Source organism: Scyliorhinus torazame, chromosome 9, assembly GCF_047496885.1.
Source record: "Scyliorhinus torazame isolate Kashiwa2021f chromosome 9, sScyTor2.1, whole genome shotgun sequence".
In the NCBI taxonomy this organism is placed as follows: domain Eukaryota; kingdom Metazoa; phylum Chordata; class Chondrichthyes; order Carcharhiniformes; family Scyliorhinidae; genus Scyliorhinus; species Scyliorhinus torazame.
In genome coordinates, this window is record NC_092715.1 from 68,004,555 (window position 1) to 68,019,141 (window position 14,587).

The window sequence follows — 14,587 nt, forward strand, 5'->3', positions numbered from 1 at the left end:
TCCAAAAAGGCATTGTGAATGGATGTCAGTGCCAAGTGCATTGGTCAGTACACCCCAATGAATGGCTGATCAAATAGCACATTCCCAAGTTCATAATATGCAGAGAACATACTGCATTTAACCAACTCCATGCTTGTGAAACAGCTGTTTGATTAATGCAGTGTTCCAATAGCTAGATAACCTACTTAAGATAAGTCACACTCATACCAAGGCTCTGCAGCCACCCATCTGCTAACAAAAGGAATATGTTCAAGAAGCCTTGCACCTTTCTTGAAATACCCAGGAGCTTGTAGAGGCTATGGTTAGCTGTTGCCTTCTCAATCAGTCAACTTATCAACCCTTTCACCTGTAGTATTAAGTGAGATTGTTTGAAATTACATTTTTTCTTTGATCCTGATGAGTGAAATATAAAAAGCTTTAGTAACGTGTCTCTTTTCAGCAATACTTGGAAACATATTAGGGAGGGACGAAATCTTTAAAAGTCTAGCTTGATCAATATCAGAGACAAATACATTCTATATAAAATGGTGGAATAACATTTTTAAAACTTTTTTTTTACAAAAATGTATTTAATGAACATACATTGTAAAAGAACTTACTAGAATTATGCAATACTGGTAGTTGTTTTCAATGTGCTTTCATTAGCAAAAAAACTCCTCAGTATTTTTACAATTTAAATACATCACAGTACAGTCACAATTTTGTTATAGTTTCAAGCATATGAAGTGCCTCAGGGTTGAGTCTAAATACATCATGTCCCATTAGGTAGTGTACAACACCAGAGCCAACCAGAAGTCAATATATGTATTATATATAATTTACTGTTCAAGAGCAGTAGAGGGAAGTAACAATGAGAAAATAGGTACTCATCCACTAGGGGTTTTCTTTGTAGCAGAGAGAACATCTGCTGTCAACAGTATGCAGTTTTGTTTATATTTTATAACGAGCAGGGCTAAGTTGGACCTTTCATCAAATGCCTGACTTATTCTAAGGTGATGTTGTCCAGTTAGCATTTTTGATTGATAATTGGTCATGTGATCTCAATTACGTAGTGTTTGCATGTATATTTCAAAACCGTTAGGAAAGTGAGAAACAACCAATTTTTCAAATTCTCGAGAACTTATACTTCCTGGTTAAAGAGTAATACTCAAACTGTAAATGAGGATTAGTGTATGAGACGCATTTTCTGTTTTAGTCAAATGAATTTTCAGTAATGTTGACATGGCAAATTGAAGGCTAGTCAGTGACTATTCAATGGATCACCATGTTGAGCATTCTAGGTAGCAACATTGCAGAAAACTCTTACCAACTGTGGCTGGAAGATTTGCGTGAACAATCCACATCTACCACAACTTCAAATATCTGGAAAAGTTGGCGCAAGAATTTGAGTGTGATGTTTTAAGATTTTATTTTAAAGAAAGACAGTGAACCTTCTCAGCAGAAATGGATGATCTAGAAAGGGACTACGCAGAAATGTTCAGCCCATCCTCAGCACAAGTAGGATGTTAAAAGACAATGTAACCTGGAGGTAGATAATTAATTTTAACTACAAAAGTGTTACTTTGAAATGGAGTAGACAGCCTAACGGGGGATTATTTCATATGTCAGATTGACATCTCATTTCACGTGTGCAAACCTTGATACCCATGGATAGATAGAATGATTTGCATGTAGATTAGTTAAAAATGTAGCGTTGTTTAAGAAATCACGTATAATGGAAGTAAAAATGTGAAATCACCCAATTTCATAGATTATCATAGAATTTACAGTGCAGAAGGAGGCCATTCGGCCCATCGAGTCTGCACCGGCTCTTGGAAAGAGCACCCTACCCAAGGTCAACACCTCCATTCTATCCCCATAACCCAGTAACCTCACCCAACACTAAGGGCAATTTTGGACACTAAGGGCAATTTATCATGGCCAATCCATCTAACATGCACATCTTTGGACTGTGGGAGGAAACCGGAGCACCTGGAGGAAACCCACGCACACACGGGGAGGATGTGCAGACTCCTCAGACAGTGACCCAAGCCAAAATCGAACCTGGGACCCTGGAGCTGTGAAGCAATTGTGCTATCCACAATGCTACCGTGCTTTCTGGATGAAAGAACATAAAAACATTCATCAATGTCAAATGGTGAGAGGACATACACAAGAAAGCAATTTTCCAACACCAGGAAGCAATTTTCCAACATGTCTCACATAGATGCAAGTTAATGCAGGGTCAGAAGTTCTTGAAAAAGGATAGCTGGCAATTTATGTTAAAATCTACTGTGAGTCCTCCTAATGCATTTTGGTGAAATTCTCACTCATTTCCATACACTGGAACAAATTGGTGTAAATATGGGAGACGGAGGCATCCAGAACCAGGGGCCACAGTCTAAGGACACAGGGTAGACCATTTAGGACAGAGATGAGAAATTTCTTCACCCAGAGAGAGTGGTCGTCCTGTGGAAGTTGTTACCACAGAAAGTAGTTGAGGCTAAAACATTGTATGGTTTCAAGAAGCAGTTAGATATAGCGCAATGGGGATCAAATTGTATGGGGGTGGGGGGGCAAGGCAGGATTAGGCTACGGAGTTGGATGATTAGCCATGATCATAATGAATGGCGGAGCAGGCTCGAAGGGCCAAATGGCCTCTTCCTACTCTCAGTTTCTATGTAATCCTAAGGAAAGCATCAAACATGCACCACATTCCTGCAAGAATGAACATTTGAAACCAAACACAAGGCACTGTTTTGAAAAGTTGTTCTATTTACCATGCAAATCATTGATGCCGTAAAGATGAAAAAGATAGTCAATCCAAGGACTTTTAAAATACCAAGACCAGCAGACGTAATTTGCAAAGTTCTGTTGTGCCTAATCTTTGATGACAATAATTATAGCTTGGTTAGAGAGGTGGTGTAAATTCTGGAAATGCGTGCAAACTACACTTGAACATGGGCTGGAACCAAATTAATGCACAGGGGTTCACAGAATCAGCACTAAAAGGTCAAGGAGATACCCATTAAAAACTAGGTGCAAGTCACACACAGGTTTTCCTTGATCTTTTGTGCCATGCACAATGGTCAGGAAATTCCAGGTCAATTATTGGCAAAGATTCAATGCAGTTTTCAAACATGCAGCCTCTAGGACCAGTAGATTACTTCAGGTAGCTGATAAACACATTAAAACGGTTGGTTAAAATTCAGTTTTCTTCAAGCTACAGTGGAATTAGCAGCAAGAGGCAGGGAATGTTTTATGTTCACATTATCACATATTCTGGCAGCAATTTCTAAATGAGTAGTTTTCCCTTATTTGAAAAAATGCTTTAATCTCTATTTTTGGCAATGGCTAAGACCTGAATACAGTCTGTACCGAGTATATTTGAAGTTAGGGGTAGATTGGATGAAATGTCAATGTACTTAATGTCTTGGGCATGTAACTGTAATTTCTCCTGAGAAGACACTGCAAAGAGCAATGTACATTGCACAAAGTTAACTAAATTTTCAAAAGCAAACGGTAAAACCGGTTTTATTCTGGCTAGATTAGCCGCACTATACAACCAAAAGAAAAAAGGCCTGCCGCCAGGAGTTTTCTTTTGATCACGAGACTGCCATATTCTTCTTAGTAACTCTTTCACCGAAGACACTGGTTTTACTGCAAGCTTTGAAACCAAGTCAAACTTCAAAAATACACACAAATAACATAAAGACAAAGAAAGCATCATAAGACCATCGGAATATGTAGGAATAGCAAACATTCGCAAGGTCCTTTTATTTTGTAGTTTCTTCCCATGTTATGTCCCACAGGCTACTCAGTCCTATGTACCACTGTACAATTTCTGGTCACGACCATTGGATACTGGTATTTTTGCTTTGGGAGTAACCCTTGTGCATTCAATTTCAGATATACTGGCTGAACAAGAACATTCCAGCAATCCTGAAAATTGACCATGAAGCAACACCAAACTGTCCCATTATTTTAAAAGAGAAAAATCCAAAGCATCTTTCCAGTGTACAAGTGCCCCTCTTTACAGTGAATCCCTTTTGATTTGCAAGATCCTACAGCGATCAAGCTGCTTTCTTCATACAGTTGCCAGGGAGCTCCTGGAGATTAACTTTTGACCTGCAGAAACCAGATTTAAGCACATCGTTAGGATCAGTTATCTTCACATGCTGTAGGTTCAACAAAGACTCGACGGTAGAAGAGGCAGTTTAGCTTACATATAGTTACTTTAACCAATAAATATAAAATAGCCCTTACTTTCCAATTTCCTCGTTTAAAAAGGTATAAATTTCTTGCTGAACTATGGATTTGATCTCTCAAGCAACTGTCATTATGTTTGTCTCCTCAGCGAGTGGAATATTTAACAGCACTCAAAAGATGAACTTCCAGCATGGACTTCGATTGGAACGAAGGACAAGAGCCCTCTCAAGGAGATATGTAGAGGCTGAGATACGCCAAGTCAGCATTGACCAGGGATCAAAAGTGGGGTCTTCCAGGTCTGCATGGTTCAACCATTATAACTACATAAACTGAAGTGAGGTAGTAGCAGGCAGAGTTATTCAGGACTGCCATGCTTCTGAAATTTATGGCAAACTTCCATGATTTGGTTGACTGCATGCTTTGGTGAGGTTGGGATATGTCAAGCTGACTGTCCACTAAGCAGATGATGAGGGCACAGCACAGTAAATGTCCTCAGCACCCCATTGGAGGACAGAAAACAACTTCCAGATTCATTCCTTGTTGCAGTTCAGTGACCCTTTTTGGCTTCTGCTTGGATAAATGTCCCCTTCCATGGTGATAAAATGCCTGCTGACACTCGCCATTGAATCACATGCATTAAGGACACATTGGACAAGGTTCCAGAAGATCATCGCCCATGACACTGGATTCCAAGGCATGTAACCATTGTGTGCGTGTGGGCAGTTCTATAATTCAACTGCGACTTCCGAGAGCTAGGTCGCATATTCGGTAGCTCCCGCTTGGAACGGACTTTTGGGCTCTTTTACAGGCCCCCCACGGCATTTGTTTGACATTTACCGGTGTGGGAAGAAGACTGCAACATTCCACTGACAGTGTCCCCCAGGAATGGTATATCTTTTGGTTACCAGACCCGGCAGAAACAGTAAAAGATTTGGCTGTAACTGCAGGGGAGAGAGGGGCCTCGTCCAGCATGCAGGCGGGGGAAGGGCAAGCTTAAAGCTGCAAGCTGACTTGAGGGCCTCTATTAAAAGGTGAATTCTAGCAGCAGAGGGAACAACTGTGAAAAGATCTACCAAGGCCATTGAAGAAGCGGGGACGAGGCTTCCGGTGGCGGCCATGGAGGAGTAGGTCGCGCATTCGGCAGCTCCCGTCTGGAACGGACTCTCAGACCTTTTTCAGGAGTTTCCATAGACTTTTTGGGGCAGATTGGTGAAGCGAACACTGCCAAAAGGATTCCCTCTCGAGACTTCCGGTTGCGGCTATGCGGAGCTAAGTCGCACATTCGGCGGCTCCCGCAAAAACGGACTTTTGGGCTCTTTTCAGGGCCCCCAAGGGCACTTTTTCAACGTTTCCCGGTGTGGCAAGGAGTTAATAATAGCTCCCCGGCAGTATATGGCTTTAACTAGGAGCGGGGCGACAAAAAAGGTGGTGGTGGACCAGAAGAAAGGAGGGAAGAAGGACAAAATGGCGGCGGGCGGAGACCAGGCAGCGTGGAGGCAGTGGGGGGAGGAGCAACAGGAGGGTATCCAGCGCTGCCACAGAGAGATTAAAATGGACCTGCTGGAGCCGATGAAGGCTTCTATTGATAAGCTGCTGGAGACACAGAGGGCCCAGGGGGTGGCGATCCGAAAGGCTCGACAAAAATCTCTGACAATGAGGACGAGATATTAGGCCTGGCGGTAAAGGTGGAGGCGCACGAGGCGCTCCACAAGAAATGGCAGGAGCGGTTCGAGGAGATGGAGAATCGGTCAAGGCGGAAGAATCTGCGGATTCTGGCCCTCTCAGAGGGGCTGGAGGGGCCAAACGTGGAGGCCTATGTGGTCACCATGTTGAACTCGCTGATGGGAGTGGGGTCCTTCCAGGGGCCCCTGGAGCTAGAAGAGGCCCATAGAGTGTTGGCGAGGAGGCCCAAGGCTAACGAGCCTCCGCGGGCGGTGCTGGTGCGGTTCCATCGGTTTGTCGATCGGGAGTGTGTGCTCAGGTGGGCCAAGAAGGAGAGGAGCAGCAGGTGGGAGAACGCGGAGGTTCGGATATATCAGGACTGGAGTGCGGAGGTGGCGAAGAGGAGGGCCGGGTACAATCGAGCGAAGGCGGTGCTGCACAGGAAGGGGGTGAAGTTTGGCATGTTGCAGCCGGCGCGACTGTGGGTTACCTACAAGGACCCGCACCATTATTTTGAGTCTCCGGAGGAGGCGTGGGCCTTTGTTCAGGCCGAGAAGCTGGACACAGACTGAGGGTCGGGATGGGCGATTGAGGACTGCGGTGGATATGTTATGCCTATTTTTGGTTCGGGGGCCTTTGCATTGTTTGGGGTTTCTTTTTCTCTGTGTTTTTCTCTTTCGGGTTGGGGAGGGTGGATGGGGCGGGTTGGGCACTGTTTTGGTTGGTGGCGGGGCCTGGTAGGTGGAGAGCGTGGGCTTTTTTCCCGCGCCGAAGACTGGGGGCGGCGGGGAAGTGAGGATTGTTTCCCACGCTTAGAACGGAGGGGGGAGGGGGAGAGCCTGTGGATGGGGAGCGGGAGAGGAGAGTGTGCCACACAATGGGAGGAGTCGAAGGGGAGGCTGAAGTGGCCGGGGTCAGCAGGAGTCAGCTGACTTGCGGAAGTGCAATGGGGGGAGTAAACCAGCTAGGATGGGTGTGGGTGGGGGGGGGGGAGGGGGAGGGAATCGAGTTGCTGCTGCTAAGGTTAAGGAGGAGCTGGAGCGAGGGGGGGGGGTCGAGACGGGGGTATGCCACTGTGGGGAACGGGCCGGGAGTGGGGTGCGCGCGTGTGGCTGGCCGAGGAGGGGGGGTCATGGCTAGTCGGCGGGGGAGGGGGGCGGGTAGCCCCCGATCTGGCTGATAACCTGGAATGTAAGGGGACTGAATGGGCCGGTTAAGCGGGCCAGCATTGTTCGCGCACCTGAAGGGGCTCAAGGCGGATGTGGTTATGCTCCAGGAGACACACCTGAAGGTGGCAGACCAGGTAAGACTGAGGAAAGGGTGGGTAGGTCAGGTGTTTCACTCGGGGCTAGATGCCAAAAATCGAGGGGTGGCGATCTTGGTGGGAAAGAAGGTGTTATTCGAGGCGTCGAGCATTGTGGCAGATAATGGCGGTAGGTACATAATGGTAAGTGGCAAGTTGCAGGGAGAGAGGGTGGTACTGGTCAATGTGTATGCTCCGAACTGGGACGATGCGGGTTTTATGCGGCGTATGTTGGGTCGGATCCCAGACTTGGAAGTGGGGGGCCTGATAATGGGGGGAGACTTTAACACGGTGTTGGATCTGGCACTGGATCGCTCCAGGTCCAGGACGGGTAGGAAGCCGGCGGTGGCTAGAGTGTTGAGGGGATTTATGGAGCAAATGGGAGGGGTGGACCCTTGGAGATTTGCAAGGCTGGGGGCTAGAGAATTTTCATTCTTCTCACATGTCCATAAGGATTATTCTCGAATCGACTTTTTCGTTTTGACTAGGGCGCTGATAGCGAGAGTAGAGGATACGGAGTATTCGGCAATAGCCATTTCGGACCACGCCCCGTATTGGGTGGACTTGGAGATGGGGGAGGAGAGGGACCAGCGCCCGCTGTGGCGCTTGGAGGTGGGGCTGTTGGCGGACGAGGAGGTGAGCGAGCGGGTCCGAGGAAGTATAGAGAGGTACTTGGAGACCAACGACAACGGGGAGGTCTGAGTGGAGGTGGTATGGGAGGCACTGAAGGCGGTGGTGAGGGGAGAGCTGATCTCCATCAGGGCCCACAAGGAGCGGAGGGAGCGGGAGAGGCTGGTGGGGGAGATGGTGAGGGTAGACAGGAGGTATGCGGAAGAGCCTGAGGAAGGATTGTTGAGGAAGAGGCGCAACCTCCAGGCAGAATTCGACCTGGCGACCACCAGGAAGGCGGAGGTGCAGTGGAGGAAGGCCCAGGGGGCGGTCTACGAGTATGGGGAAAAGGCAAGTCGGATGCTGGTGCATCAGCTTCGGAAGCGGGACGCAGCTAGGGAGATCGGGGGAGTTAAGGACAGGGGAGGGAGCGTGGTGTGGAGTGGGGTTGGCATCAATGGGGTCTTCAGGGACTTCTACGAGGAATTGTACCGATCCTAGCCCCCACGGGAGGAGGGAGGGATGGGCCGTTTCCTGGACCAATTGAGGTTTCCAAAGGTGGAAGAGGGACTGATGGCGGGACTGGGGCCCCGATTGGGCTGGAGGAGCTGATCAAAGGGATAGGAAGCATGCAGGATCCCCTGCAATGTGGGTCTTACAGACCGATTTCCTTGCTAAATGTAGATGCCAAGGTGCTGGCGAAGGTCTTAGCCACGAGGATTGAGGATTGTGTGCCGCAGATCATCCATGAAGACCAGACGGGGTTTGTGAAGGGGAGACAGTTGAACGCGAATGTACGGAGGCTTTTGAACGTTATCGTGAAGCCGGTGAGGGAGGGGGAGGCGGAGATAGTGGTGGCGATGGACGCTGAGAAAGCCTTCGATAGGGTAGAGTGGGGGTACCTGTGGGAGGTGCTGAAGAGGTTCGGGTTTGGGGAGGGGTTTGTCAGGTGGGTTAGGCTATTGTACGAGGTCCCGATGGCGAGTGTGGCCACAAATAGGAGGAGGTCAGAGTACTTTCGGTTGCAACGAGGGACGAGACAGGGGTGTCCCCTGTCCCTCGCACTGGCGATTGAACCCCTGGCTATGGCACTGAGAGAGTCGAGGAACTGGAGGGGGTTGGTGTGGGGTGGGGAGGAGCATAGGATGTTGCTTTATGCGGACGACCTGCTGCTGTATGTGGGAGGAATGCCAGAGGTAATGAGGATCCTTAGGGAATTCGGGGACTTTTCGGGGTACAAGCTCAATATGGGGAAGAGCGAGCTGTTCGTAGTTCAGCTGGGGGACCAGGAGAGGGGGATTGGCGAGCTCCCACTAAAAAGGGCGGAGAGGAGCTTCAGATATTTGGGGGTCCAGGTGGCCAGGAGCTGGGGGGCCCTGCATAGGTTTAACTTTACAAGGCTGGTGGAGTGAATGGAGGAGGACTTCAAGAGGTGGGACGCGTTGCCACTGTCCTTGGCGGGTAGGATGCTGTCAATCAAAATGACAGTGCTCCCAAGGTTTTTGTTCCTGTTCCAGTGTCTCCCCGTGTTTATCCCGAAGGCTTTTTTCAGGCGGGTTAAGAGGAGTATAATGGGGTTTGTGTGGGCGCGAGGGACTCCAAGTGTGAGAAGGGTGTTCCTGGAGCGGAGTAGAGAAAAGGGGGGGGGCTGGCGCTGCCCAACCTCTGTGGGTACTACTGGGCCGCCAATGCGACGATGGTGCGCAAGTGGGTGATGGAGGGGGTTGCATGGAAGAGGCCGGAGACGGCGTCCTGTGTGGGCACGAATCTGGGGGCGCTGGCAACGGCGCAGCTGCCGCTCCCTCCAAGGAGGTATACCATGAGCCCGGTGGTGGTGGCGGCCCTCAAAATGTGGGGGCAGTGGAGGCGGCATGGGGGGGGGGGTGGGGATGTTGGGGCCTCGCCCCAGGAAGAACAGGTGGAGGGTTTTCGGGGTGGCACAGGGCAGGGATACGAAAGTTGGGGGATTTATTTGTGGATGGGAAGTTCGCAAGCTTGGGTGAGCTGGAGGAGAAGTACGGGCTCCCCCCCGGGGAACACCTTCAGGTACGGGCGTTTGCCAGACGGCAGGTGGTGGAATTCCCACAGCTACTGCCACCCACAGTACAGGACAGGGTGCTCTCGGGGGGGGGGGGGGGGAAGAGAGAGTGGGGAAGATCTCGGAAACTTACCAGGTGATGCAGGAGGAGGAGGAGGCCTCGGTGGTGGAGTTGAAAGGTAAGTGGGAGGAGGAGTTGGGAGAGGAGATCGAAGAGGGGACGTGGGCAGATGCCCTAGGGAGGGTGAATTCTTCCTCTTCGTGTGCGAGGCTCAGCCTCATACAGTTTAAGGTGCTGCACAGGGCACACATGACCGGGACAAGGGTGAGCCGGTTCTTTGGGGGTGAGGACAGGTGTGTTAGGTGCTTAGGGAGCCCAGCAAATCACACCCATATGTTCTGGGCGTGCCCAGCGCTGGAGGAATTTTGGAAGGGCGTAGCGAGGACGGTATCGAGGGTGGTAGGATCCAGGGTCAGACCGGGCTGGGGGCTCGCAATATTTGGGGTGGCAGAGGAGCCGGGAGTGCAGGAGGCGAAAGAGGCCGGAATTCTGGCCTTTACGTCCCTGGTAGCCCGGCGAAGGATTCTCCTTCAGTGGAAAGATGCGAGGCCCCCAAGCGTGGAATCCTGGATCAGCGATATGGCAGGGCTCATTAAATTGGAGAGGGTGAAATCCGCCTTGAGTGTCGGTACAAGGGTTCTTTAGGCGGTGGCAACCGTTTCTGGCAGAACGATAGACATTGGTCAATGGCAGCAGCAGCTCCAGGGGGGGTGGGGATTATTTTATTTTTGTTTATGTTATGTACACTGGAGGGTCTGAGGGTGTATACACCTGTTGTGTTAAGTCGGGGTGTTAATGTTAATTTATTATTTATGTATAGGGGGCGGGGGGGGGGGGGGGGGGGGGGGGTTTGGCCGGTTGCTTTTTTAGATTGTGTTTTGTACTTCACCCTGTTGGGTTCTTTTTTCTTTCTCATTTTGTTATTGATATTTTATGAAAACCTTTAATAAAAATTATTTTTTAAAAAAAAAAATATATATATATATATATAATTCAACTGCATTATCGTTTTTTAAAAATGCAACAAGAAAAACACAGGTTTAGCATAGCATCCCAGCACAATGGGTTGAATAGTCTTTCTAGGTGCCAAGTCATTAACAATTGTGTGGTAAATGTATACATTACATTTGATTTTCAAAACTAACTACTAGCAAAAAATTAAATGAAAACCCACTTTACCTGTTGTGGATCATGTGGCTCTTTACCAGATGTCCAGCTGCGAGTGCTGCCATGAGGGACAGCTCCCCTGCCATTACTGTGCCGCAAACAATCTCTGCCAGCAGACGTGCATTTTCACCAGGAAATGTTCTACTGGCACCCTGAACACCAAGCATCTATGAGAAGAAAATAAGTCTGGGTATTTCTTTTAAACAGAATTTTCCATTAGGTTACCACACTGACTGGCGGCACAGTGGCGTAGTGGTTAGCACTGCTGCCTCACGGCGCTGAGGACCCGGTTCGATCCCGGCACCAGGTCACTGTCCGTGTGGAGGTTGCACATTCTCCCCATGTCTGCGTGGGTCTCAATCGCAAAACCCAAAGATGTGCAGGGTAGGTGGATTGACCATGCTAAATTACCTTTAATTGAAAAGAAAAGAACTAGGCACTTTAAAATTTTAAAAAGGTTACCACAACTGAACAACAGCTCATCTGCACATATTGCAGTTAACACGCAAATTTCCAAATAATTTGAAGTTGCGTCAGGGCCAGAATACTCCCAATCGTCTAGTTCAATTGGCATACAGGAGCTTCATTAATAAGATATGAATTCACAGCCCCCATGATTATGACTGTGCACATAATTCAAATAGATGGTGCTATCTTTTGCCTTTTGTTAATGGTGTGTGGGTGTCATTGGCAAGGCCAGCCTTTATTGCCCATCCCTAATTGTCCTTAAGCGAGTGGATTGCTAGGCCATTTCAAAGGTTAGCTATGAATCAACATCATTGCTGTGGATTTTGCGACACATGTAGGCCAGACAGAGTCAGGATGGCAGATGAAAGACATTAGTGAACAATGTGGGATCAATCAATGATAATTTCATGGTCACCATTACTGAGACAAGCCTTGTATTCCAGATGTATTCATCAAATGTAAATTCCACCAGCTGCCATGATGGAATTTGAATGCTTTGGGAACTAAATGATGTTTCAATCTACTTTTACTAAAGGGAAATCTATTAAGAATTTTTTTTTTGAGGATGTAACTAGTAAGGTAGGTAATGGGGAATTAATTGATATAGTATCTGGATTTTCCAAAAGGCATTTGTTAAAATACCACATGGGATTTATCCTAGGATTCTCTGGGAAGCTAGGGAGGAGATTGCTGAGCCTTTGGCTTTGATCTTTAAGTCATCTTTGTCAACAGGAATAGTGCCAGAAGACTGGAGGATAGCAAATGTTGTCCCCTTATTCAAGAAGGGGAGTAGAGACAACCCCGGTAACTATAGACCAGTGAGCCTTACTTCTGTTGTGGGCAAAATCTTGGAAAGGTTTATAAGAGATAGGGTGTATAATCATCTGGAAAGGAATAATTTGATTAGACATAGTCAACACGGTTTCGTGAAGGGTAGGTTGTGCCTCACAAACCTTATTGAGTTCTTTGAGAAGGTGACCAAACAGGTGGATGAGGGTAAAGCAGTTGATGTGGTGTATCTGGATTTCAGTAAAGCGTTTGATAAGGTTCCCCACGGAAGGCTACTGCAGAAAATACGGAAGCATGGGATTCAGGGAGATTTAGCAGTTTGGATCAGAAATTGGCTAGCTGGAAGAAGACAAAGGGTGGTGGTTGATGGGAAGTGTTCAGACTGGAGTCCAGTTACTAGTGGTGTACCACAAGGATCTGTTTTGGGGCCACTGCTGTTTGTTATTTTTATAAATGACCTGGAGGATGGCGTAGAAGGATGGGTGAGTAAATTTGCAGATGACACTAAAGTCGATGGAGTTGTGGCCAGTGCGGAAGGATGTTACAAGTTACAGAGGGACATAGATAAGCTGCAACGCTGGGCTGAGAGGTGGCAAATGGAGTTTAATGCAGAAAAGTGTGAGGTGATTCATTCTGGAAGGAATAACAGGAAGACAGAGTACTGGGCTAATGGTAAGATTATTGGCAGTGTGGATGAGCAGAGAGATCTCGGTGTCCATGTACATAGATCCCTGAAAGTTGCCACTCAGGTTGAGAGGGTTGTTAAGAAGGCGTACGGTGTGTTAGCTTTTATTGGTAGAGGGATTGAGTTTTGGAGCCATGAGGTCATGTTGCAGCTGTACAAAACTCTGGTGCGGCCACATTTGGAGTATTGCGTGCAATTCTGGTCGCCGCATTATAGGAAGGATGTGGAAGCATTGGAAAGGGTGCAGAGGAGATTTACCAGAATGTTGCCTGGTATGGAGGGACGATCTTATGAGGAAAGGCTGAGGGACTTGAGGCTGTTTTCGTTAGAGAGAAGAAGGTTAAGAGGTGACTTAATTGAGGCATACAAGATGATCATAGGATTGGATAGGGTGGACAGTGAGCCTTTTTCCTCGGATGGTGATGTCTAGCACGAGGGGACATAGCTTTAAATTGAAGGGAGACAGATATAAGACAGATGTCAGAGGTAGGTTCTTTACTCAGAGAGTAGTAAGGGTGTGGAATGCCCTGCCTGCAACAGTAGTGGACTTGCCAACACTAAGGGTATTCAAATGGTCATTGGATAGACATATGGACGATAAGGGAATAGTGTAGATCGGCTTTAGAGTGGTTTCACAGGTCGGCGCAACATCGAGGGCCGAAGGGACTGTACTGCGCTGTAATATTCTAAATACAAGACATATTTTCCTCGAAATACATAGAAGATTAATTAGGCAAAATAAGGGCTCATGATGTTGGGATAACATATTAGTGTGGATAGGGGATTGGTTAATGGATAGAAAACAGAGAATGGGCACAGACAAGGTTTTTTCAAGTTGGCAGGCTGTGACTAGAGAAGTGCCACAAGTATCAATGCTGAGACCTCAGATATTTTACAGTCTATATTAATGACTTAGAAGAGAAAGAGAGTAACACATCTAGGTTTGCTGATGATACCAGGCCAGGTGGAAAGGGACGCTATGGGGAGGACACAAAGGATTCAAAGAGATACAGACAGTTTAGGTGAGAATAAAGCAAGATGACAGGTGGAGTATAATATTGGGAAGTGTGAAGTTATTCACTTTGGTTGCGGAATTGAATAAAAGCAGATTTAAAAGGTTAGAAACTTTTAAATGTTAATGTTGAAGCTATTTGGGATCTGCTCATGCAAGGAACGTAGAAGGTCAGCAAGCCATTTGGGAGGTAAACAGCATGCTGGCTTTTATTGCAGGGGGATTGGACGACAAGAATAAAGAATCATAGAATCATCATTGAATTTACATTCGGCCCATCGGGTTTGCACCGGCCCTTAGAAACAGCTCCCTACTAAGCCCACGCCTCCACCCTATCCCTGTAACCTCACCTAACCTTTTGGGGCATTAAGGGCAATTTAGAATGGCCAATCCACCTAACCTGCACATCTTTGGACTGTGGGAGGAAACCGGAGCACCCGGAGGAAACCCACGCAGACACTGGGAGAACGTGCAGACTCCACACAGTCAGTGTCTCAAGCCAGGAATCAAACTTGGGACCCTGGCGCTGTGAAGCAACAGTGCTAACCACTGTGCAACCGTAGTCTTTCTACAACTGTACAGGGTTTTTCGGGAGACCACATCTG

General features: G+C 47.7%; 1 protein-coding gene across 3 annotated transcripts in view; it reads right to left on the reverse strand.

The window, feature by feature from the left end:
• Nucleotides 1-548: 548 nt before the first annotated feature.
• hmgcra (3-hydroxy-3-methylglutaryl-CoA reductase a) overlaps nucleotides 549-14,587 on the reverse strand; it is a 94,698-nt gene continuing 80,659 nt past the window's right edge. For all 3 annotated transcript variants that reach the window (XM_072516064.1, XM_072516065.1, XM_072516066.1), the window contains exons 19-20: nucleotides 11,041-11,195; nucleotides 549-4,107 (exon numbers count right to left, since the gene is read on the reverse strand). In XM_072516064.1, coding sequence (XP_072372165.1) covers nucleotides 4,053-4,107; nucleotides 11,041-11,195 — 210 coding nt within the window. In that variant the 3' untranslated portion in view covers nucleotides 549-4,052. The remainder of the gene's footprint in view (nucleotides 4,108-11,040; nucleotides 11,196-14,587) is intronic.